A 25979-nucleotide genomic window follows, 5' to 3' on the forward strand; every position below is an offset into this window, starting at 1 on the left:
TAATAATCTCAGCCATTTCTCTTATATGTTATTCTTCAATAATTCATCAATATTTTATAGGTTGTTTTATCTGTTGAATACATGGTTGTTCATGCTTCTAATTGTATAGTTTATGCTTAGGAATTTTCATTTTTCCTTGGAGGGAAATGCAGTTAAGACCATTGAGCTGACATATCAGCTGGCACGTGACTTGTAGGAGAAGAATAAGGACTTGTCTGCTCTAGAAAATGGTATGCAAAGTAGCAAAAATATTTCGTAGAGAATGAATTGCTGAATTATTGCTTCGTTGCTGGCATTTATCTAGTTTTTCATTAGACAATTTGTTATTGCTATAGGACTTTCTGCCCCTGCTTGCATATGAAGGGCTGAATAAATTCCCAGCGGTTCATCTGCTTAGGAAATAGTTGCTGAAACTTTGAATTGGCCTTTTCTATAAGTAGAGTGCAAACACATTGGTCTTTTCTATAAGTAAAATACTAAATCTGTGCATGTTCTCGCAAATGCTATAAGAGAATACATACCTAATGATCTCAACTTGTGAAGGTGGGAGATTTTGTCTCACCCCATTGAGTCACAAACTTGTTTTAGGTTGTTAGACGTTCTTACTTTCATTATAAACTTGAGACATTTTCTCATCTATAAGGCTAATTTATTCTGTTGGGGCTTCTAGGTTCGAGGGTCTTTGAGTTTTTACAAGGGCATTACACCAAACTTTCCTGAAGAATGTTCTCGTTCGAAGGGAACCGGCCTCCATCAAATTGGCCATCTGTGGGTAAAGTTGAAATACATGGTTTGCAGGTAACTATTTTTTTTTAATTTAATTTAAAAATGTATAAGGTTCTTATGCTGAGATTCTAAGAATATCATTGATAAAACAGATCAAATATAGGCTGATGCACTTGTTCTAAGGGGGATCAGTTGCACATTTGAGGAAGGGCACAAAATACGTATTGTTGGCAGAATTGGCAGTGGCAAGACCACTCTCATGGAGATGAACCTGTTTTGTCCAGTGGAGCTAGCTAGAGGGAAGATATAGTAATGTATCTATTGAAACCTGTAGTATTCCATGTAATGTTCACTTTTTACGTAACTTTGAAATTTTAAGTGTTCATTTTTTTTCTAATTCAGAATAATATTACAAGGTACATCATAATTTTAGGGTTTTATTTACTGTGTTTGAGATTCAAGAACCTTTATATAGCTGTGTTATTTGTTTTTTTAGTTGGTTGGTGTCAATTTTTATTCATGGTCATTTTGTTCTGGACTTTCTATATTATGGCAATTAAAATTTTCAGAATTGACTTGAAGAATTTAGATAATTTTCTAATGTTGGACGATTTATCATGTATGAATAATTCCAATCCTATCTTTTTTAAACTTTGAATTTTCTTTGATTGGTATGGATTGCAGTGAATCCTCCAACGAGGAGGATTTCCAAATCGTTCATGTAGAGGTTATGCAATTCATTGTTGTTTTTGACGTCATGTACATTCGTTAATCGTGGCTCATTGTGTATAGGCTGATCTAGTATTTTGTAACTACACAATAATGGACTGCAGTGAATCAAATAGACGGGGTACGACCAAAGCCGACTGAATAGGATCAAATAGAGTAAATAGAATGTAGTACACCGATTTTCCTAGAAACCACAGTGGACCGAATAAGACCAAAGTAGATATAATGGACCGAATAAGACCAAAGTAGTCCAAAAACAAAAATAATAAGGTTATTTTTCCATATATACATATCTGCCAGTGAAACAATTGGAAAACGATGACACTTCTACTTAAAGCACACACAAAAGTAGTTACTTGCAAGTATACATATCTTACTAAATACCACAACAAGAAGTCGTACTTTTGCATTCATGCATCCGTACGTTGTCTCGTGGGTGCATCAACTTCATCATCCCCCACAACATGGGCCACCACTTCATTCAACATGTTTGCACTCAACATTGCGATCCTCCTTGCGTGGTCATGCTCCTCAATGGCAACTTCCAACTGATACCTTAACAAAGTGTTCCTAATGTCTCCACTGCCATAGTTGGTTCCTTCGCTTTGAGAAGTGCTAGGTGGAGTTGAGGTTGATATGTTTGGAGTTTCCCACGATGTAGACGCACCACCATGCACGCCCATACCATTACCATGCAAATACTCCATGTATGCAGCTTCGGCTTCCCTTCGATCTTTATATGATTTGTGATTGGCGTTTGGGAATTTATGAACTTGTCTACTCGCATCTAGCCAACTGTCGTATATGCCTGGAACATGACCGTTAAACACAACATAGGTTCGTCCCATCTTGCTCTACAAACACGCAATGGTGGGAATTCTTTGCACCAGAATGTGGTTGCACCTTCTAACGTGTGAAGTGCGCTTTTGTAGAGGAAATGGAGCTAAAACTCGATTTTATAGAAATCGAGTTATAGCAACATCTGCCCCTACATAAAATGCGGAGTTACATGTAACTCGACTTCTTAGTAACCGAGTTTCTGAAATGCCGTCATTTCAATATGTCTTGTCAACAGTAACTCGATTTATCTGGTGTCGAGTTTTATATAAAATCGATTTCCTCAATATCGAGTCATGTTGTCCCCCTCCCCACATTTCAGAATCCATGCACGTGTCTGGCTCTATCTATGTTGAAAACCTTCACTGTCTGGTCTTTGAAAAAGAAAGCCTATGAGGTGAACAAAGTTTGCTAACTCTTCTGCCATTTTCCTTGTCATTATTGCATCCTCACCAGGCGTGCTGTTGCTGTGGTCCCCTTCTTCTTTGTTCTGGCACATCTTCCCTGACAGGTATATATATTCACTTACATAACTACTTATAATTGGATTGACTTACATAACTACTTATAATTGGGATTGCTTTCTACAACTGTCTTATTCTGACATTATGTGTGTGTATATATATACATAAATGTATGTATGTATAGATATATGTATATATAGACAAACGTACTTACCCATATCATAAGATGTATATGTGGCATGAACAAATATATGTATACACACACACACACACACACACACACACACACACACATATATATATATGTATGTATGTATGTATATGCAAATATATGTAAATATAAACAAAGCTACCTACCCATATATGATCACATGTATATATATATATATATATACACACACATGTATAGGTATGTTTACATATAATGTATGTGCTTAGGGCACCAATTTTTTGAAACATTTTGTTAGGAATTGCAAAAACTGTTAATGCATTGAAAATCCTGAAAAAAAATTGTCCAAAAAACGATTAATTATTGTGTGCTCTTATGACATACATTAGCAAAATCTTATATGTGTGTGTGTGTGTGTGATAGTGACATTGTATACATATTGTTCCTAAATATGTATAGATATAGTAATGTATATAATAATTATTTTTGAGAATTTTTTTGGGAAATATGTATATAATCATTCTAAATAAACATATATATAAACAAACATTGTACGGTGAATTCATATGATGACATATGCATTCATTCATACATATTAACAATGATGTGTAATGTATACTGAGGTTTAAATTGTATGGCTCTTTCAGTTCTGAAAGGCTTTACTGTGTGGGTTCTGAAAAAGAAAGCCTGCGAGGTGAACAAGTTTTGCTGACCATGTTTACATTTTCCTACTCCCTATTGCATCCTTACCAAGCGATATTACAAACACCCTGATTCTTTGTTGTGGCACGTCTCCCCTAAAAGGCCAATGTTTGTGTCCAAACGAATCAAGTGTGTACACCTATAATTAGGATAGCATCATAGTGCATCTGTAAAAGATTAATTACTGTTGCATTAACATAACCCCCTATCTTCTGCATGATAACCACAATTAATTGTCCTTATCCAGGTCTGGCATGGGTCGTCACTGCTTCTACGTTTACTATGATGGGGAACAGTATTTCCATGACTTGCATGGGCTGTCCTATAGAGGCGAGTCAGTGAAGCAGAAGCTCATTGAGTTGAAATGGGGAACACACTTGAGAAAAATGCACCGGAAGATAATGGAAGCTCTACGGTTGGACAAGGAGTCACATAAGATATCCATCGTGTACCGTGCCCCCCAGATACTTGTGAGTACTCAGGTTGTCTACAACTCAAATCCGTTGGGTTGCGATGCTGACGTGGACATGATGTGGGCAGTGATTAAGCGGACCCCCCAGTTCATAGCGTCCGACTTGTATGTAACTGTTGAGGCTGTTGGGTTCCATGGTAGTGCAAGTTCACAGCATGCCAGTGGGGTGGAAGAGCCACACTCATTGTCGGTTGACGTGCATCCTCCCTTTGCCTATGCCACGCCTTTCCCCTACAATAATCAACCATGTAGTGCGGTTGATCATTTGGACAACACCGAAGTGGTGGGCGCCACCAATACACATGATGTGGGAGGGTCTAGTCACAAATATGAACATGTCCAAGCTGATATGGACGGGGGAATTGATATTGATGCCAACCGAGATGTGTACAAAGAGTTCATTGATAATGATGGACCAGTGGACGACGCGGAGGTCTTAGATGTACCACTGATCGAAAATAACGAGGAGGATTGCTTTACAACAGTTCCTATCCCAGAATGGTTCACATCAAACACATGGGACAATATTAATGACCCATCCCCTGCATTGGGTACAGGACATCTTACAAGTTGGCATAAAGGTGACCACCCAGCAAGGGGGATGCTATTCAAGAATAAAGCCTCTGTTCAATATGTGTTGACCCTTTACTCTGTGGGGCATAATAAGCAATACAAGGTCATCAAGTCTGACACCAATAGGCTGGTTGTGCGGTGCATACATGACGCATGTCTGTGGTCAATTCGGGCCAATTGCAGCAAGAAGCACGGGATGTGGGTTATCAGTACATGTAAGGGTCCCCATAGTTGCTCATCCCTCCAGCTAGTAACTGATGGGTGGATGATGGATTCAAAGTTCATCTCCATTGCACTTGAGAAGTATGTATGGGAGGACCTAACCCGAAAGGTAAGGGACTTGCGTAGTATGTTGCATGCAAGGCATGGGCATGATGTAACTATGTACAAGGTTTGGGAAGCCAAACAGAAGACAGTTGCACGTATTTACGGGGATTTTGACGAGTCGTACGCAGAATTGCCACGATTTCTAGCTGCATTGTCTGATGCAGATCCGGATATTGTGACCATATTAAAGTGTGACCCCCATGTCCCGGGGACTTGTATATTCAACTCCGTGTTTTGGGCTTTCGGTCCGTGTATTAGAGGGTTCAGGCATTGCAGGTCGGTGATAAGCATAGATGCAACGCACCTCTATGGCAAGTACAAAGGAAAGTTGTTGATAGCAATGGCAACAGATGGTAACAACGAAGTTTATCCACTCGCATTTGCTGTTGTCGAAAGCGAGAGCACGGAGACATGGGGATGGTTCTTGGCATGCCTGTTGACCTATGTTACAGACCGGACCAATTTGTGTATAATATCCGACAGGCATCGTGGGATACAATCATGCTTCGATGACACCACTAGGGGCTACTTGCAACCGCCCTTAACCCATCACCGGTATTGCCTCCGCCATTTAGTAAGCAATGTTAACACTAACTTCAATAGTGTGCCGTTGAAGAACTTGGTATGGAACGCAGCAACTGCGAATCAAGTTAGGAAGTTTGAGAACACCATGGATTGCGTCAAGAATGTCAACCCGACTGCGTACGACTATCTTAAGGAGGTAAATCAAGAAAAGTGGACACTTGTACATGACCATGGGCACCGATATGGGGCAATGACAACCAACCTGTCAGAGTGCTTCAATGGGGTACTTAAGGGCGCACGTAGCTTGCCCATAACTGCAATGGTGAAGTTTACATTTTACAAGGTGAACTCATACTTTGACGAACGTCGAAAAAAAACCCTAGAGAAGTTGGAAGAGGGGCAAGTGTGGTGCAAATATGCCTATGACAAGTTCGAGGAAAATCAAGAGAAGGCGAAACTCCATATTGTTAGAAGGATGAGTGCGGAACAACGGTTATATACAGTGGAGACACAGTCTTCACTGTTGAACACTGGCGGGGGAGATCACACCCATAGGGTTTCCCTCATAGACATGACATGCACATGCGACAAATGGGAAGCAAACAAGATCCCCTGTTCCCACTTGATAGCAGTTTGTGCCAAACACAACCATGATGCCACTGAGTATATGGATCATTTCTACCGCGTTGAAGAACGGTATCACAGCTATGAGTCGATATTCCAACCACTGAAAGATAGGTTAGAATGGCCGGAGGCAGCAGAAAGGAGAACCGTGATGCCAAACCAGCAGTTGATCCGTGAGAAAGGTCGGCCAAAGTCCACGAGAATCCGCAATGAGATGGATGACGAGGATAGGGAGTTGCCAACCTCATTGTGGATTGAGAATGGACCAAAGTTGAAGTGTGGGTTGTGTTGCCAAGATGGTCATAACCGTCGTACATGTCCAACTCGAAATGTGGCTTGAACAAGCCATGGTGTTATGTAGCAGGTAACAATTACAAATCATAGTAACAAGGGGGTATCATAAGTTATTCTTCTTTACATGTTTAGATATTACATTATATGAGTTATAATTAAGATGTGGGCAGTAATTTGTAGATTGGAACCATGATAGTAATACCATTGTATCAAATTTAGCTCCACTTTGGGCAATCTTTTGATTACTTCTTCAAGTAGTTGCAGTTAGTCTTAACTCCTACATATTACCATTTCAAGTCTTTTGTCCTAGTTTTGGTGTTCTTTCAATCTTATTGTTTGTGGTGTACATATTCTAGTATTCATGGGGTCTCTATTTCCCTAACTGTATATGTTTTGCTGCAGATTTGTAATTGTCGCCAAGGTGTAACTGTAGATGCTCCTCATTTAAGCAGGCAAGCCTGAAGGCTCTTCTGTATTTGTCAATTCAATTTATTAATTACTGTGGGTTGTATACTAATTTCTGTGTTGGCTACTCCTCAGAAAGGAGGCAACTTCTGAAGAGAACAAAAAGAATGTGTCACTCAAATGCGCAGACTCCATGTTTGCCTAAAACCATTGTTGGCGGATGCTGTCCGAGTTTCAAGTTACAATTGTGAAGAATGTTTAAAATGCAGAAATTGAACTTTTTATTTTTGTACATCAACTGATTTAAATGCATAGAGGCTCTTTACTTACAAATAAGCTTGTATATAAGGATGATTTTTTTATTCGCGTAATGGAAATGGGGGAATGTTACTGATGGATGTGGTCGGTCTGCATTTGTATGGATGACTTGTTGTTCACAGCATGGTTGTCAGTAGGTCCACTTTTACTATGAATAAGCACGCCAATACTGAATGGGTGTGAACAGTGCAAGTCGTAAGCAAAATTCCAAGTAGAAAGGTTATACTAAATAAAACTCGATTTTCCAGTTAACGAGTTACGTTGCAGTCCATTCTCAATCCTCTTCGACTGTATCCAGTCCAAGTATCTAGGTAACTCGATTTCTGTAGATCCGAGTTACGTTGAACATAACTCGATTTATAGAGTACCGAGTTACGTTGGAGAGCACTCTGCACAGTTAGATTCCTCTTGGACTGTATCTGGACCAGTCCAAATATCTGGGCTGGGTGTTTGAGCCCAGAGAACATAACTCGATTTCTGTAGTACCGAGTTATATAACTCGATTTCTCTAGCTTCGAGATACGTTGAAGACCATTGTGCACACTTAGATTCCTCTTGGACTGCCTCTGGACCAGTCCAAATATCTGGGCTGGGTTGGGAAGCCCAGTCAACGTAACTCGATTGTGTTATTACCGAGTTATGTTGAGAAGAACTCGATTTCTCTAGCTTCGAGATACGTTGAAGACCATTGTCCACACTTAGATTCCTCTTGGACTGCCTCTAGACCAGTCCAATTATCTGGGCTGGGTTGGGAAGCCCAGTCAACGTAACTCGATTTACGTATTACCGAGTTCCGTTGAGAAGAACTCGATATCTCTAGCTTCGAGATACGTTGAAGACCATTGTCCACACTTAGATTCCTCTTGGACTACCTCTGGACCAATCCAATTATCTGGGCTGGGTCGGGAAGCCCAGTCAACGTAACTCGATTTACGTATTACTGAGTTCCGTTGAGAAGAACTCGATTTCTCTAGCTTCGAGATACGTTGAAGACCATTGTCCACACTTAGATTCCTCTTGAACTGCCTCTGGACCAGTCCAATTATCTGGGCTGGGTTGGGAAGCCCAGTCAACGTAACTCGATTTACGTATTACCGAGTTAAGTTCATAGGAACTCGATTTTTGTAGCTTCGAGATACATTGAAGACCATGGTCCACACTTAGATTCCTCTTGGACTGCGTTCAGACCAGTCCAAATATCTTAACTCGATTTCTGTATAAGCGAGTTGTTGGCATGTAACTCGATTATCCTAGTATCGAGTAATTCTACTGTAACCTGATGTTCAAGATATCGAGTTACGTCCAAACCAGCACACACAACATGGATTCCTCTGAGATACACTACGCACAGCATGGACTCCTTTTAGTCGCAGTACACAGAACTCGATTTCGTAATAATCGGGTTATGTGTATGACTAGGCCACTATTTAGTGCTCAAACGTACGAAGCAGCAACTGTTCAACTTCTCAGCGAAAGTTTGGAGAACCAGAACAATAGCTTCTCAATGGCGGAGAGACAACGACGATGGTCCTGCTGATCGGTCCCCACACTTTTTCAAGATTATTCTGCCGAATGCTGTTCAGGAAGGAAAGCTTGTAAGTATGCTTAAATTTATAAACTAGATTCCTCTGAAAATCATATGCTAATACACTTCGTACACTTCATCTTCTTTATTTGTGATTCTTGAAAAAATGTACATTTGTTACATGTAGTCAGAAAAACTTTCATTTTGCAATACGTAGGTTACACTTTAAGAAGAACACAGTCACATAACAGAGTACTTTTGCATCGAACACTTTTATATGAACAAAAAATGAAACAGGGATAAGCGCATGGTAGAGATTGAGGAAAAATAAATACAGAGCAAGAGCAGATGGCATTTTTTTGAAAATGTGATAGGGCTTATAGGGTCACCACGGATGTATAACTCAATTTAAACTGTGAAACTGTGTCCTGGGATCAAACTAGGATACAGAAATCGTTCACTCTTTTTATCATTTGTTTTTTAGAGTTCACAAACTTATGAAGTGGCTAAGTGGAAAAAATTTGTATGTCTAAATCGAAATCCTGCCCATAAACAAAAGTGGGTCATCTTCAATGTTTCCCCAACACCCCAAAACCAAATCACAGACACATTACAGAAGCACTCAAAATACAACATTTCCCCAAAATTTTTTACATTTCAACAACAACAGAGAAATGTAAAATGTTGAAAGCTGTTGATGGTTATTTTGGTTATAAGATTAGGTTGTATAAGAAGCATAAAAATTCATAAGATTTGTTACTGTCAAATATCGAGCCCTTAATATGACAGATTGAGGTTATAGCTATTAAATATAACGTCAATGTTGCATGGGCTGTTATTTTATTTTGTTTGATTTTCTTTTCTTTTTTGTGTGGGGGTGGGGGGCTGTAACTAAGGAGTATTCTGCCATGTGTTTGACTTTTATTTTCTAGCATTGTGTATAAGGATTTTGTCTGCTTTTTTGAGCTTTTGGTCATCCAACAAATAGTAATACCATTGAACACTTATGAAAGTAATATGACCTAACAATCACTAAATCCATTTTTCATGCAATGGTAGCTGCACAACTCCATAGAGCTTGATTGATTGCATGTGTTTATTTCCCTAGCCTGCATTTATGTTATGGAGATTCTTTTTACAGCGGATTCCAGATAAGTTCGTGCAGAAATTTGGAGTGGACCTGTCAGATATGGCCTTTCTCACTATTCCAAATGGTAGAAAATGGAAAGTCAAGTTGACACAACATGCTGGGGGGGTTTGGTTTCAAAATGGTTGGTCCGAATTTGCAAGCTCTCATGGTGTAGCCGTGGGGCACTTGCTGGTTTTCAAATATAAAGGAAATTCACACTTTGATGTACTTATATTTGATGCCCCTGCAACAGAAATAGACTATACTTTAGACGACGAACTCCAAGTTCATAGGATTGAAGATGATGAGAGTGATGACAGCTCTGTTGAAATCATCAAACTCTTTTATAGGGGAGAGGGTTCAGGTTTGAATGTTACACTTTTGTAAGCAACTGGTTGATTTGTTTAGCATGTTTACTATTAATTTAATGTGCATGACTTCATATTTTCAACTCGTTTCAGGATCAGCCCATCCTAAGAAAGACGGTGATGTAGCTAAAAATCTTGTTATAGCCAATGCTTTTAAATCAGAAAATCCCCTTTTCATTGTTATCATGCGTCCATCCTACGTTAATGGCAAGGATCGTGCGGTAAGCTTTTAGCTTCACTAAAATGGAATATTTTTGTAATTTGGAAATGCAACTCCCATTAACTATCATTTTTCATAGATCAATTAGAAAGATTGTCACACTAGATACTTGTGGCTGGACATTTTGTTGGTAATGATTTTTGCTTATTTGTGTTTTTAGGTGAAAAGATGTAGATCAATTAGATACTTGTTGCTGGAATATATTTGTTAAATATCTATTATTGTTCCTTGTACAGAGTTTACCCCAAGACATTATCAACTACTTACCGAGAGAAGGGTTTACCAAGGACTACACCAAAGCAAGTATACTCCCTGTCAAGCTCCAGATTGTGGACCGATTATGGCCTGTGAAGCTATACATTTATGAACGAAGTGGGGGTTCATCACGTGTCGTATCAGCTGGTTGGTCTGCATTTGTGAGGGAAAATAGTTTGCGAGTAGGAGATGTTTGCGTATTTGAGCTGATTATGAGGGACGGTGTTGTGTTAAACGTCCACATTTTCAAGTGCCAAGACTAAGTGGTTAGGGTGGATGCAAAGTGATGATAATATTATGTGATGTTTAGAGTGTGTTTACTTTGCAACTTTACTATTCATCCCTATTTTGTTCATCCCAGTTTGCAACTTTATTGATTGGGTACTTTTGTGATGTTTAGAGTTTCACTCTTGGAAAATTTTTAATTACTATGATGAACTTTCATATGTATTTTAAAATGAATGTGATGCTATATTTTTTTTCTGCACTTTTGTTTGGATTTTGGCCTTTTTGCGTGTCATTCAATTATATTACATTCAATGGCGACTCTTGGATTTTATTTTAGGGGGGTCAACATTGTTATTGCTATAGGATTTTGTTGTTTTCAGATGACATTGTTGTATGTTTTGTATATATTGTAACACTTTAATACAATAACACCAAATCTAAAATTTTTAGTCATTATTTTTGATGTTTGCAAATTTAGATGTTTAAAAAATAAGTGAGAAGTTAATCCATCAATTGTGTCAATCAATATAATGTGGCAAATTGAAAAGCTTGATAGCTAAATTTTCAAAATTTGACTTGGTTGCAATTTTTCAAATGTTATAGATGAAATCGGAACTTCTTGTAAACTGCAAGGACTAAAATAGGTACTGTTTTATTCAATGAACTTGATGAATCGTTGCTCAAAGAAAAATATCATTGTTTCCTGAAAAATCTTTGTATCTTACAAATGAATAACACAAAATACTGGTGAAATATGTACCAATACGCTATTTGCAGCCAAATTTTCCACGGCTCCTTTGCCAGCTGAAAAACCACGACCAAGAGGACTGTATGGAACTATTCCAATGCCAAGCTCCCTACATGTACAAAAACATTAAAATTCGAGAGAGCATACTCATGCTTCTGGATAAGATAATTAAATTATATTGAAATCAAATCTACACAAAATGGATGATATTTTTTTTTTTCTTGCAGTAGTCCTTCAAAAGAACAGTAGTGTTGCAAATGCAAGAATGAATATAAGGGGGGAAAAAAAAAGGAGAGAGATTTAGGATACACGGAAGCATTCAAGACACCAAAATTTATAGAAAAACATCATCTTTGAACTGAACAAACCTGCAAAGTGGAATTATCTCATCTTCAATCTCACGACTCCAGAGAGACCACTCCGTTTGTAAAGCTGTGACGGGATGCACAGCATGTGCCCTCCTTATTGTGTCTGGGCTAGCATCAGATAGACCAATGTACTTGACCTTTCCCTCTTCTACCAGTTTCTTAAGTTCACCAACCTACATTCCAATAAGATGTATCTAATCAAATTTGCCACCAAGATCTCACCATCACTACAATGAAATAATCCTTTCTAAAATTCTCTGCAAATTAGACTTGCAAATATGAGGACAATTTCAAGTTAAAAACAAGAAATAATTCAAAGAGTCCAACCATTGCTGTCATGTGGTTGAAAGGGCAAGAGAATGACTTACAGTTTCTTCTATGGGTACTTTTGTGTCTACCCGATGCTGATAATACAGATCAATGTATTGCACATCAAGACGCTTCAAGCTAGCCTCACAGCATGAGCGAACATACTTAGGGCTACCGTTCACTTGCATGTGAGGAAATCCTACTTTTTCAATGCCAAATTTGGTGGCTATCTGAATTTTCTCTCTTGGCAACTGCTTCAAGGCCTGAAAAATATGAACTTCTCTTAGTTAATATAACAGAGTTTTTACATGTTCCAGATTGGTAATCAGTTCACTAACAGCAGAACTTATAGAAAATAGTATGACAAAGACATTTCCATATTAGTGACCATCTTTAGATTTACTACCAAATAGGAAAAAGGCCATTTGACTTTGGAGCTAGTAAAATTAAAATTGGTGTCATTTACCTTTCCCAGAAGAATTTCATTAGTAGGATTTTAGCCATGCAGTTCATATGATATTTACATTTTTGATTCATAAATCATAATCAACATAAGTAAAATACTTTATTTTATTCAATTATGGCTAGGTACTATTGATAGATTAGACTAAAAGTACAATACAGAATTAAAGGTAATTAAAGTAGAATTAAATTTACTTTCTTGAAAAGATTATGATGGGCAGCTAAACTTGCAACTTGTAACTTTTGGTAAAAGTTACTTGTCATCGGACTGAACGGTTTAATATATATTTTATTTTTTTGAGAAGATCTTTTGCTTTAATATATATATAATAACAATAAAATAATATTAAATAGATAATGGATATGCATGATTTATTGATTTTCCGATGCAAAAATATATGCATGATTTAAGACTGAAACTAATAGTCAATTCACTTTTTAAAAAAAAAACCTAGTACTTAATGATACTGAGAGTTACAGTAGATGGATTCTTGTGACTTTAAAAACTCAAATAGATTAAGTGTAGGCATATGGGTTTTCAAAGAAATGTGAGTTGATCATATATAAAATGGGGAAGTTTTTTGAAAAAAAAAATTTGAAATGGGTACGTATTCAAGGAATACCTTTGGTCTTTACCTCAAGGCCTTGATTGCCCAGTTTCACCAATGGAATTTGGAGTTCGTTCCGTACTGCCATCATTCAAACTGTGTGTTTTTCTTTTCTTGATTATTTTTAATGTCTTAAATCTGTTTCTTTCTAGGATAATTTCCCTGTTCAATTATCATTAAATCTCAGATATATATATATATATATATAGTAGTACTAGTAGAGAGGTAAAGAGCTAGAGACTACTGGATGTTTTGAACAAAACTGAAAACGTAATCACTGATGGCAAGTTCAAAGAATTCTAACGACAGGCACGGATAAGTACCTACTACTACCTAAGACTAGCAGTTCATTTTTACTTTTCCAGTGTCGGTGAGACCGATAGGCAAATAAAAGTATCTGGATAGATGTCTTGAAACAAAACTCGAAAACGTCATCACTGATGGCTAGGAGGAGTTCATTTTTATTTTTCCCTTAAAAAAAATCGTAGGGGTTCAATTGGAAAATTTTAGCTACAATTTCCTATCTAGGTGTACTGCATTCAATAGGAAGAGGTATGATTGAATTCAATTGTGTTATATTTTTCTTTGTTTGGGTAAAAGGGTTAGACACTTTAAGGCTTCATAAAAAAGTTTACCAACTTAACATTAACTTTCTTTTTATTACTCAACTTTATATTTAAAATTTGAATATATATATATATACACACACACACGTGTGTGTGGACTAAATGAGTTCAAAGTGGGTCATCCATCCCGGCATAAATGCAGGTAATTCTATCATTGTCATAAGGAATCATGAGTCTGGATTATTTCTAAATCCATTTTCTCAAGAAATTTTCATGAAAAAGAAATTTTCATGAAAACTGTGAAACTTACATTTTATTGAAAATCATACCACTAAAAAAAAACGTAAATAAAAAATATTAAATAAAAAGGCTCCGCATGATTTTTGGAACAACTTAGAAGACTACTTGTAGCAGTCCCAGAATGGCAGAATGATGACACTAGAATTTAGGGCAGCCCTACAAATTTCTTATTGAAGGCAGGTAATGCTTACATCACATCACAAAAATATTCATGAACGGCAATTCTTTATGTTAGCTTCAGCACAATACCTTCACCATATTGTACAAGGAAATTGAGGATCAGACACATGAATTGAGGTATCATAATTAACAAGCCCAGTCAACTTGTTATTGTCAATACCACACTAAATTAATGTTGAGAAATGATTACACCTAACAGAAAGATTAAGGGAGAAGAGGTCTATGGGTGAGACCAATGAAAATAACTCAAGTTCTACAAAATCGAGTAACTCTGCAAATAACTCGCTTTATGATGTATCCATTTATGTGCAAGCCATTACACACAGAAATTGCATTCTTGAGATATTCTACTGCGAATAACTCGATTTTACCAGATTCGGGTTTTGTGCGAGGTAGCCCTATACAGTTGGATTCCTCTTGGACTGCATCTGGACCAGTCCAAATATATGGGCTGGGTGGGACCATGTGTACAACGTAACTCGATTTCCAACATATCGAGGAATTTGAATTCTTGTGATTGTCCACTGCACAGAACTCGATTCAAGTAGAATTGAGTATTGTGGCAGGCCTACCTTTAAACTTCGATTCGTTTTGGACTGCATCTGGACCAGTCCAAATATCTGGGCTGGGTGTGGAGGGCCCAGAAATATAACTTGAGTTAGGTATAATCGAGTTATTTGAAATGAACTCGTTGTCTGCAGTATCGAGTTATGAGAAAGCTGTTCCACAATTAACTGGATTCTTGTTATTTGTGCTACACATAACTCGATTTACGGACAATCGGTTTATGTGCAAGCCCTTGTGCTTAAAATTTGGATTGCATGTAACTCGAGTTCTTGAAAATCGAGTTATATGGACATTACAATCTATTACCCATTTTTATTAACTCTTCCCCAGTTCTACAGAACTTGCAGCTGTCCGAAATTACATCTTCGATTGCTCTCGCTTCATCCGGCTAGAACCCACAATTTCCCGCGCAAATTCTTCGAGGATTTTACATAGTAAGACTCTTTTAACGGTTGCTGTCTTTGAAATTACACATTGTTGGTGCGTTATTCTCAAATTTTGCATTTTGATGCTTCACACTTTTATGTCTATGTCTATGAAGATTGTGATGAAATTGGGTGTTTTGGCTAGTCAAATGCATTGTTGTTAGTAAGGTTGCCTATGCCATAGGTTGTCTTCCTTCCACAAAATGAACTTGCCAGTGGCTCCATATGTGTGTGGTATAGATATATGCTGGTTGTATGTCTGAACTGTACATTGTGCAATTTATTTTCTGTTTTTTGTAGAAGCTGGTGAAACTTACTACATGTAGCTACGAATTTCGAAAATATGTCAGTTCCTAAATCCACTTGTATGTTTCCTATATAATATTATTACTGTTATATACTCTAGGTCTCTAACTTCAAATTATTGACTCGGACCAAAATGCATTACAATTATTGCACCAACTAAACAACCCGTGAATAAGAATATTGTTTTTTCATTGTGTTGTTGTAAACTGCTCTAGACAGTATATTGTGTGCATGATTTTCTACACATGGTATCTGGTTACTCTCCAATTTTTGTTCTCTGCTTCAAACTTCATTTTGGTTCTGTTTTTGTGTGAGCTGATCGTGTTTGCACTACTGACCATCGATTAGTTATGGGTCCGAAGAGGACTAAGAGGGGAAAATGCAAAGCTACATCCGAACCTGAAGTGGTGTTTGATCAATTAAGGTTCCTCATGCCAGAAAATGAGCAAACCTTTGAAACCTTGATTAAGCGTAGGCGTATTTGGGGAGAAAGGCAAATCAATTTACAGGAACTGCATCCTTTTGTTCGTGAGAATCTACAGTCTAGGCATTGGCTGTCCCTATGTACAAACATACAACCCCCTCCAACTGACTTGATTAGAGAATTCTATTCGAATCTATCGGTGCATGAGGATCTTGGTGGTCACAAGGTGGCATCGTCCATACGTGGTGTATCGTTTACAATAACTAGGGAGCATGTATCTAAAGCTCTTGATGTACCTATAATTTGTACACCTACTTATCCAAACTCTATGTTTCCTCGTATTGATGATGTTATGGATGTTCTTTGTGGACGATCAAACAATCGGGATTTTGACCGAAGTATTAGCTCAAGTGAGTTGACTGAGCTTAATTATATCTTCTTTAGGATAGCTTGTCACAACATTTTCCCTATCTCTCATATCCATACAATCCCTGTAGACAGGTGTATCTTGCTTTACACCCTCGTCACCAATAGTTCCATTTGTTTTCCTTCCCTTTTCATCGAAACCATTGTCAAGGTGCGTAGGAGCAAGTATAAGAGGCATGCTTTGTTTTTCCTAGTTCTCATCCATAGGGTCCTCAAATATTTAGGATTAAAGAACTTTCCTTCCCACGAGTTGGTTCACATCCAAGCCCCTATAGGAGCCAAATTTCTGAAACAACGAACTGCCCAAAAGAAGGTTGTTGACCTCAGTGTTGGTCCATCCAACAGGCCACGAGTACGGTCTACTACTGGAGATGTTTAAGATGAGGACATGCATGGGGATCCCACATCTGTTGTTGCCGAGGATGGTGATGACGAGATAGATGTTGACACTGTTGATGCAGCGCATACATGCCCTCTTCCTCCCTCTCTTCATGCTATGATGGAGACCATTATGATGACTCAGGCAGCCCATGGGCAGCTTCTACATGGTCTTCTTGCTGAGGTTGGAGCTATGCGAGCGGACTTAGCTCACTATAGATGTCCTGTTCCACCTTCTACACCATCTGACTCTTGATGATTCCCATTGGGCATTGTACCCAAGGGGGGGATGATTTTCAGTTCGTGGTTGCTATAACATATTTGGAGAATTGTATGACAGTTCTATATTTTGTTATTTTAGTGGCAATTTGAAGAACATGGTATCCGTTGAAAGTAATTTGATATATTAATATGATGGTTAGTTTCATGCCCATCGTTACTATCATTAGTATTATTGAAATGGATGTAATGGTCTAAGAATTTTTTATGTTATTATGTGATTCTATATAATATCAAGTAGATCCAAGTCTGTGTGTAAATAACATTTATTTCATAATTCTGTACGACGCTTACGTGTTTTTAGATTATAGTAATTATTAATACAAATGGAAGGTTTGTGAAAGCACAATTCGTTTACAGGTTTTGATATTAACGATGAACCACCTAGGAGATTTTCCTTGGAACAATGGCTGAAGTTATATCTTGACTTCAGGCAACTATTTTTATTGGAGGTTTTGCTGAGCTTACATGTATTTTCCACTAATTGGATATTTTTGTCGATCTTAAATCAGCAATTATATTATTCTGAATTTGATCCTCGCCTGGACTATTCCTCATGCATCATATTTTCATTACAAAATTTATTACTGAAACCTTGCAATGCAGACTCATAAAAAAAAAATAAAAGCGACACTTGGCATAACCTCATTCACTCTAGCATTAGGTCTAACGGACTTTTTTTAATCAAATATGAGGAATCCAAACAGGGGAAGCCCCTTACATAATATATTAGATAACAGTGAGCTGAAGATAATAAACATCGTGAAGTTTAATGTTGTTGTGAAGGACCAAACACAATTAAACAGATATAACAGTGAGCTCAAGCCACTAACATCAAAGTTCTGAGAGTAAAATGGTGCTTTCAACCTGTAAATGTGTATGGGACGTGATTGTTTGAGAGCTCAATTTCAGTGTTCAAGATGGTTTTACCATGTGCAATTTCTTCTAACCAACAGTCACGGATTATGAGAAGAGTGTTTTGACTACCATCCTTGAAAATGACCAACGATAATGATCACCCTGATGTTTAATGTTTTTACGAATGACCAAACACAATTAAACAGATATAACAGTGACCTCAAGCCACTAACATCAAAGTTCTAAGAGCAAAGTGGTGCTTTCAACCTGTAAATTATTATGGCACACGTTTGTTTGAGAGCTTAGTTTCAGGGTTGAACATGGTTTTACCATGTGCAATCTCTTCTAACCAACAGTCACGAATTATGGGAAGAGCGTTTTGACTAGCATCCTTGAAAATGACCAATGATAATAAACACCCTGATGTTTAAGATTTTGTAAAGGACCAAGCACAATTAAACAGATATAACTAGGAGCTCAAGCCACCAACATCTAAGGTATAACAGATGTGGTATTCAGTCCAAATTGGGCCTCGCTTCAAACCGACAAGTCTTTGACCACGATGTTTGATCGAATAGTCGAGTAAGTAGGTATACCCTCAAATGCAGTGTCACATTAATTGGCTACGATTACAAGAGAAATTTCAGTGTTTCAGCCTGTGGCGCTACGTAATTTGTAAGAGTGATGGTTCTGAGACCAAAGTGATGCTTTTAACCTGTAAATGTTTAATGACCAAAGATAATGAACACCGTCATATTTACACACCATGATGTTTACAGACATTCAAAATGACCAAATCACAGAAAACACTGTGATCTTCATAATTTGTTTTGTGAAAGACCAAACATAATTAATAAATTAATATTGCGAACTTGTTGGTGAAAGACAAAACACAATTAATATAGCGAAGTTTGAAGGTGACCAAGTTCCAACTCTAAACACACGTCACCAGCCTGCTTCTGTAGCACCAACTGTAGTCATATCAAACTCCTTCAATCGCAGCACATGCGCCAACAGACGCTGCTGCTTAGCCAAGTCATGTTCGGTGCTCTACACGATGTGGATACCCAGCTCGACACTGTTTCACACCCACACTCACGTGAATACAGAATTGTGAAATTGGATGTACAGATGTCTCATTTACATCTATTGTTCCAATTACTGCCCACCTTTGATGTGACATTAGGAACATTTAAAATCCTGTTTATATAGCGTTTTTCCTGAAGGGTTTGACATGACAAGCCCTAATAAGTGAAATTGTAATGCCTGGACCGTGAAATGAGGTTATAAATGCACCAGTGATATAATGTTAACTTTCTACCCCGCTAACTTTGTAGATTGATTAAGCTATGAGTCGCAATGCCTCAACATCAAATCGTACAATGCGAAACAAGTTTGGACCTACTTCAACAAATGCATCATCACAAGTTCCAACAGATCAACAACTACATACATACACAGACCACTATGGAGGAAAATGGGTTGGAAGAAGAGAGATTTCGTTAATATGCCAATATACACGTATGAGAGTCTTGGAAGCGTCGGACACATCATGGTCGGCAAACCTACAAAACTAAGTACAGATACCACCGCAATAGAGTTCACTATAGCAGAACCACCATGGTCAACCCTATACGAGAAGAGGTGTGAGTTAGAGGTGTATTGTCGATGGCACAGGTTACGAGTTCCTAAGGCACGCTTTGCCGAGTTACCTAGAGATGAACCTGCCAACATACTTGCTCGTCTTGAACAAGAGAACAATCAAATGCAAAGGCGACTAGACCGTTTTCACGCAATCCAAAAAGCTAGGAAGCATCTAAAGGGGAAGGCGCAAGAGCGAGCCATGAAGTCTATTAATGAAATTACTGCGTTAGATGATGAAACAGATATTTCAGACTTCTCAAATTCAAGCAATGATGATTTCCAAAAATTTCTACCTACGAACATTAGACGTTGTTGTTAATGTCTACACATTATGTGCAATACATAATGTTATTGTTAATGTGTGACAAATGATGATTATGTATGTTCAACTTTTGCAACTCTAAAGATTAACTGTTTATTACTTTTGGCTAAGTTTATGTGAAATCACTTTCTCATTTTTTTCATACGTGTTCTTTGTTGCTACATTCAAGTAATGTGCTTTGGTTGGACAATGTCCTTTGCTTTGTAATGTAGGGAAAACCTTAGGAAGTGAAATGCCTCCAAATTATATTTATTGCACATTACTTGTAGGAAAATTTAATAGATTCAATACATACAGATTGATCCAAACCACATAGACCAACCGAGCATATGATTCAATAATACGAATAATTCTTTTATATGAGTTGTTTGAGTCACGATATAATATGCACGTATTTGTGTATCTTAGTTGTAATAGTGTCCTACTTTATATAGATACATTACATAAAGACTCGTCCAAACCAGACTAACCACTCACTCACTGAAAATCCATATGGCTCATCCAACACACTCTCACAACGATATTTGGTTTGCTTAAAAATAGGGTAAAGGCCTAAAAGCCTGATCAGCCTTTAAAATGTTTCATTTAAGTTATTGGTTTGTTGTAGCATTGCTAGAAAGCTCCCTAATATTGCAATTGTGATGATCGGAAGCCATTGATGTAAAACTTGGAAGCATAGTTTTCTTCATGTAATTTTACATTGATGTTGAGAAAATGTAACTACATTTTCTACCTGCAAAGACTCCCTGAAAAGTTTGTAGGGAAACAGGGGGATAAAACTCTCTACTGTTGCTACACTCACTGCTCGTAATACTAGCATTTGGCAAGTGAGGTTGGAAAAGGCTAACACAGCTCGGCACTGTTCGGCGAAGTCATGTTCGCAGTTCTGCATGTGCTGCTCAACCACTCGACACTATTGAACCCTGTCCAGTCATATCATCCATGCTCACGTGAATAAACAGATATGCAACATTTTGCAATGCACTATTTTCAAGGATGCAGAGGACCCCTCAAAAGTGTAAGCAAATTTTTGGGGGTAAGCTGTCCATCATTGCTACACTTGATTGATGTAGTTCTGCATGTGATACTCAACATCTCGAAACTATTGAACCCTGACCACACGTACCCATCCCCACTCACGTGAATACACATATGTGCAACCCTTTGCAATGCACCGTTTTCGAAGAGGCAGAGCATCCCTGAATTGGTTATGCATAATTTTGGGTGTAAGCTGTCCACCATTGCTACACAGATGTTGTTCGTAGTGCTACATGTGCTGCTTAACAGCTTCGCATTGTTCAACCCTGTCCAGTCAATACACAGATATGCATTTTTTTGCAATGCACCGTTTTCAAGGATGCAGAGCATGGCTGAAAAGTTTATGATACATTGAACACAGCTCAATACTGTCTCGTCAACTCATGTCAGATGAAGCACAGGAAATCTGAATAGTTTTGAACAAGACATACCAAACTGGTTAGAGAAAAGTCTTAAAACCACATCCATCAGAAATAAACCATAGTAGTGATCAAAGTCCCTAATTAAATATTAGCATAAACATCACTAGTTTAAATTTTAAACAGGTTATCCTTGTCCAAACTCTGATGGTCAACCAAGTGAAATATTGAGACACTAATCACAACAGGAGTCCTTTCGATCACCTCAAAGACACAGACATCTCCTTTTTCTAAATTATTGTCTTTCGAAAATGCAACCCAGCCTTCCCCGAATCTCATTGCTTAATATGTTTTGATGGAGGGTAATAGCATAAGACATTGATGTGTGACAAAATTGCTTCCCAATAATATACTTGCTTCCCATATATGTTTCCAAGCCATATTTAAGAGAACATCATAATCACATTATGTATAAAGGCTCACCATATTATGTGGCCACGAGATACCCATGAAAGAAGGATTTTTAGGCTTGAACTTTTTGGCTGCTTGGATTGCTCTCTCTCTCTTCCTCTGGACATAATCGGTAATTTTTTAAGAACAAACTTTTCTCTGACTTCATGTTTTATGGGTCTGTACATTGAGGAAGAAATGTTTGTATCATCTTCATCTAAGTTTTTGATATTTTTACCTGATGATCTTCCAATTTACAATTCTTCCTAGGTGGATATTGAATCTCAATGACAGTCTTATCAAATATAACAATATGGAAGCTTGAATTTCCTTCATATCTGAAGACTAAAAAATAACCATAACAGATAGAATGGTATTCAGCGAAATCCTGCCAACCATTACAAAACCAAATGTTGTTATCAACTTTCTTCAATCACACTTGCCAAATTCCACCATAGGGAGCAATGACTGTAGCTACGGTGGATAGCTCAGTATTGTTGAACCCTGACCAGAAGTACGCATCCACACTCACGTCAATACACATAGCAGCGCAGAAAATTTTGTGCATCAATTTCGGGTGTTATTGGTCCTATTGCTACATTGATGTTCGTAGTGCTGCTCAACAGCTTTGCACTGTTGAACCCTGTCCAGTCATATCACCTACACGCACATCAATACACAGCTATGCATCCTTTTGCAATGCAGCATTTTTAAAGGATGTACCTATAGCATCCCTGAGAAGTTTATGATACATTTAACACAGCTCAACATTGTCTCGTCAAGTCATGTCAGATGAAGCACATCAATGTTGAATAGTCTTCACGTGAATAAATACGCAACCTCTTTTGCTGTACACATCACCAGCCCGCTACTGTAGCACAAGCTATAGCCATATGAAACAGCTACCTCAACGAATCACATGCACCAACAGACGCCACTGACCAATATACTATCAAGTCATATCATCTTTATTCACGTGAATACTTATAGTCACATCCACCTGAATACTTACCCTTGCAAAACCCCTATATAAAGTCCCATTTACATCTACCCTTGCAAAACATGTACACATACCGAAGTCCTATTTACATACATCTACCCTTGCAAAACTTCTACACATACTGATCTAAAGTCACATTTTCCAATGTTAATGCGTAATTGGATGCTACCTCGTTTTTCAAATAACTATAGAATGCAAAGAGATTCTGACGAGAGGGAATACTATGCCGGATTGCAACAGGACTGGGACTTTCGCGTGAACGAGTCCAACGCTCTGCACAATGATCTCCTGCAACTCAGAGCGCCTCTTGTCGAGCGTAGCTCGCTCACACTGCCACGACAAAACATGCACCAATATGAGCGTGCAGTGACGAAAATAAAAAAAAGAGAACAATCTTATGATACTTCGTAGGTTCAGGTATCATATGCTACAATTGGCGGAAGAGCAAGCCGCTGCAACGAACAGGCAACTCACTCCGGCAGAACGTAACAATGTCCTCAACTACGAGGACTACCTATCAGAATGAATGCCACTGTGGTGTGTGTGTGTGTGTGTGTGTGTGTGTGTGTTATGTCTATGGTTAAGTTAATAATGTTAGTGTAAGTTATTTTATGTTTTCTGTGTTATGTCGTACGTGCTTATTGAAAAACATCATGTGTGAGAATATTTGACTTTTATGACTTATGTGAGAATAATCTACATTACGAATAACGTGCATGCTTCTCATAATCAATAATAAGGTTTACATAGTACAAATGCAACCATACATATAACACATAGTTAAGCAAAATAGTTCTCCAACAAAATCTAATTACACCACGACACGACACGATTACTCTTCATCTGACATCTCCACATCTGACTGATAAATGGGATCAGCAAGAAGTGATTGCATGAACTGTGCATGCTCGTACCACCCTTCCTGCACTGACTCTCGAATCTCGACTTGGGTCCGATATCGATTAAGACGTATCTTCATTTGATTTTGACGTATCTTCATTCGATTTTTTTCTTCTCTTATGCAGTTCAATGCTTTACGAAGTTCGTCGATGCTGTCTCTGGGCATCTGTGATGCGAGTCGCCGAGACACTGGCAACTTAAAACCAACCAACTCATCATAAAACATTTGTTGTTCACGAAATAACCAAGCCCACTCCTGTCTCATGGTATTCTGAACGTAAGCACTATTTCGCAAATTCGGATTGATTGGATAGCTGAACTCATCTTCCAATACCCAACAACGACCCATAGCAGTGAACACATCATGAGGCCTATAGAGTTGTGGGTTGCCAGAACCAGACATTGACACTGAATACAATAACACCAAATAATCAAGTTAACAGTGTGTATCAACTGTTGCTAAATAATGTAATCCTGCATAGAATGGTACACAGCAAAGACATTCATAAAATTGTGTACTATTGCATGCTAAAAATGAAATACTAACACTAACACCAACATTTGACCATAAACAATAGACATTGTTGGTAATGTCTACACATTGTCTTCAACACTAAATGTTGTTGTAAATGTCTGACCAATGATGATTATGTGCAATACAAAATGTTGCTATAGTAAAGAAATTATTTCATTCTCTTCTGACCAACGTTTACTACAACAAATAACCAAAATCACACCAATGTACTTACTTCACATTCATTCAACCTAAAAAATCAAAATTTAGTATAATATCAAATGAAAATAACATTGCCCTAAAATTGTGATGTGAATTTTTTACCTGAGGTGATACAAATTTCAATTGAGTTTGAAAGCCGCTATTGATCTGTGGAGGAGTTCCAACTCAGTTCAGCAGAAAGCGTCCTCAGTTCAGTAGAGAGCAAGGCACACTGAGTGGGAGAAGGTGTGCAGAAATTATAAGAGAATAACTCGACTTTACGGATATCAAGTATACTTTATAACTCGATATTACAGGAATCGAGTTACATTGAAACACTCCACCTGACACAAAGACAGTACGAAATCAGGGTTTATAACAGCATAACTAACTCGATTTTTAAGTAATCGAGTTATGTAGAGATTCAAAAAGAAAAATGCCAATAGTGCGGGAAAAACCTGTATATAACTCAATCATAGGAGTATCGAGTATTTCATATAACTCGATTTTAATATTCTCAAGTTAAAAAAGAGGGGCATTTCCCTATTTAGTTTCAGAATGAGGGCACAAGGATGTTTAATTTCCGAAAAAAGGGCATTTGCCCATTTTGGCCCATTTTATTGTATATCTTTAAGTGTATTCATGCATATGTATGGGGTTGCAAGCTAGTTGACATAAATAGCACATCCTAGCATAGAAAAAGACAAGTACAAAAAATTAATCCAAAGCACTTAAAAACAGATGTTGAAAACAAGGGTCAAAATTTTGTGGTTGGATCCTATATAAAATAAGCTATGCTAGTGCCACATAAAGTGCCACAACTTGCCCTCGTGGAAAGTTATGAGTGGTAGAGAGGTAACCCCACATGGACTCACCATCACCTCTCTACCACTCACAACTTGTCACGTGGGCAAGTTGTGGCACAAGTTGTGCCACTTTATTCATATAAAATCCGTGAGCAGTGAGCACATTGTGGACGTATAAAAGATCACTCATAATAAAAGTCTAATTTCCTTAAAATAAAATAATAAGAGTCTAATGCGTACTGCAATTAATTTTCACAAGTTGTTGCTTCACAACAAACAAATATGCTGATGTTGACTTGCACTAGCACTTCTACAAAATAAAAGGCATTAAAACAAAATAGTACCTTCTCTTTAAATTGCACTTGTTCTTCTTCCTCTTAAGTAGACAAAGCAACAACTTCAACTTGACCATATATGTATGATAATTATCCTCCACTTAAAAAAGTACTTGTTTAAAAAGAAAGAGCGCGAGTTCTTACAGTTCAAAATACTTTTAATGGAGTCTCCTTTTATGGTTGGGGCTTAGGAACAGAGTCCCATAGGTGTATTTTGCTTTACAAGTAATCGCATTTATGGATAAAGATGATGAAGGGAGATTGTGCCATTGTTTTGGGGTAAAGGAATAGCAATATATATATATATATATATATA

General features: G+C 37.7%; 2 protein-coding genes and 1 pseudogene across 2 annotated transcripts; 2 read left to right on the forward strand and 1 right to left on the reverse strand.

Moving 5' to 3' along the window:
• The first annotated feature begins 3881 nt into the window (after nucleotides 1-3881).
• LOC126695710 (uncharacterized) lies at nucleotides 3882-6488 on the forward strand. Its single transcript, XM_050392540.1, has one exon. The coding sequence runs from the start codon at nucleotides 3882-3884 to the stop codon at nucleotides 6486-6488; it is 2607 nt and encodes an 868-aa protein (XP_050248497.1).
• A 3319-nt stretch (nucleotides 6489-9807) lies between these two features.
• LOC126695711 (B3 domain-containing transcription factor VRN1-like) lies at nucleotides 9808-10925 on the forward strand. The gene is made up of 3 exons (XM_050392541.1): nucleotides 9808-10183; nucleotides 10281-10408; nucleotides 10644-10925. Exons 1-3 carry the CDS (start codon nucleotides 9808-9810, stop codon nucleotides 10923-10925), a joined length of 786 nt encoding a protein of 261 aa, XP_050248498.1.
• Nucleotides 10926-11542: 617 nt separating this feature from the next.
• Nucleotides 11543-12835, reverse strand: LOC126695712 (probable aldo-keto reductase 1; annotated as a pseudogene).
• Between the last annotated feature and the right edge of the window lie 13144 nt (nucleotides 12836-25979).

Source organism: Quercus robur, chromosome 8 (assembly GCF_932294415.1).
Source record: "Quercus robur chromosome 8, dhQueRobu3.1, whole genome shotgun sequence".
In the NCBI taxonomy this organism is placed as follows: Eukaryota; Viridiplantae; Streptophyta; class Magnoliopsida; order Fagales; family Fagaceae; genus Quercus; species Quercus robur.

Coding starts and splice junctions, on each gene's coding strand:
- LOC126695710 (XM_050392540.1), top strand. CDS start 3,882: ATGGGTCGTCACTGCTTCTACGTTTACTATGATGGGGAACAGTATTTC.
- LOC126695711 (XM_050392541.1), top strand. CDS start 9,808: ATGTTATGGAGATTCTTTTTACAGCGGATTCCAGATAAGTTCGTGCAG. Junction 10,184..10,280: donor TTATAGGGGAGAGGGTTCAG/GTTTGAATGTTA, acceptor AACTCGTTTCAG/GATCAGCCCATCCTAAGAAA. Junction 10,409..10,643: donor TTAATGGCAAGGATCGTGCG/GTAAGCTTTTAG, acceptor TTCCTTGTACAG/AGTTTACCCCAAGACATTAT.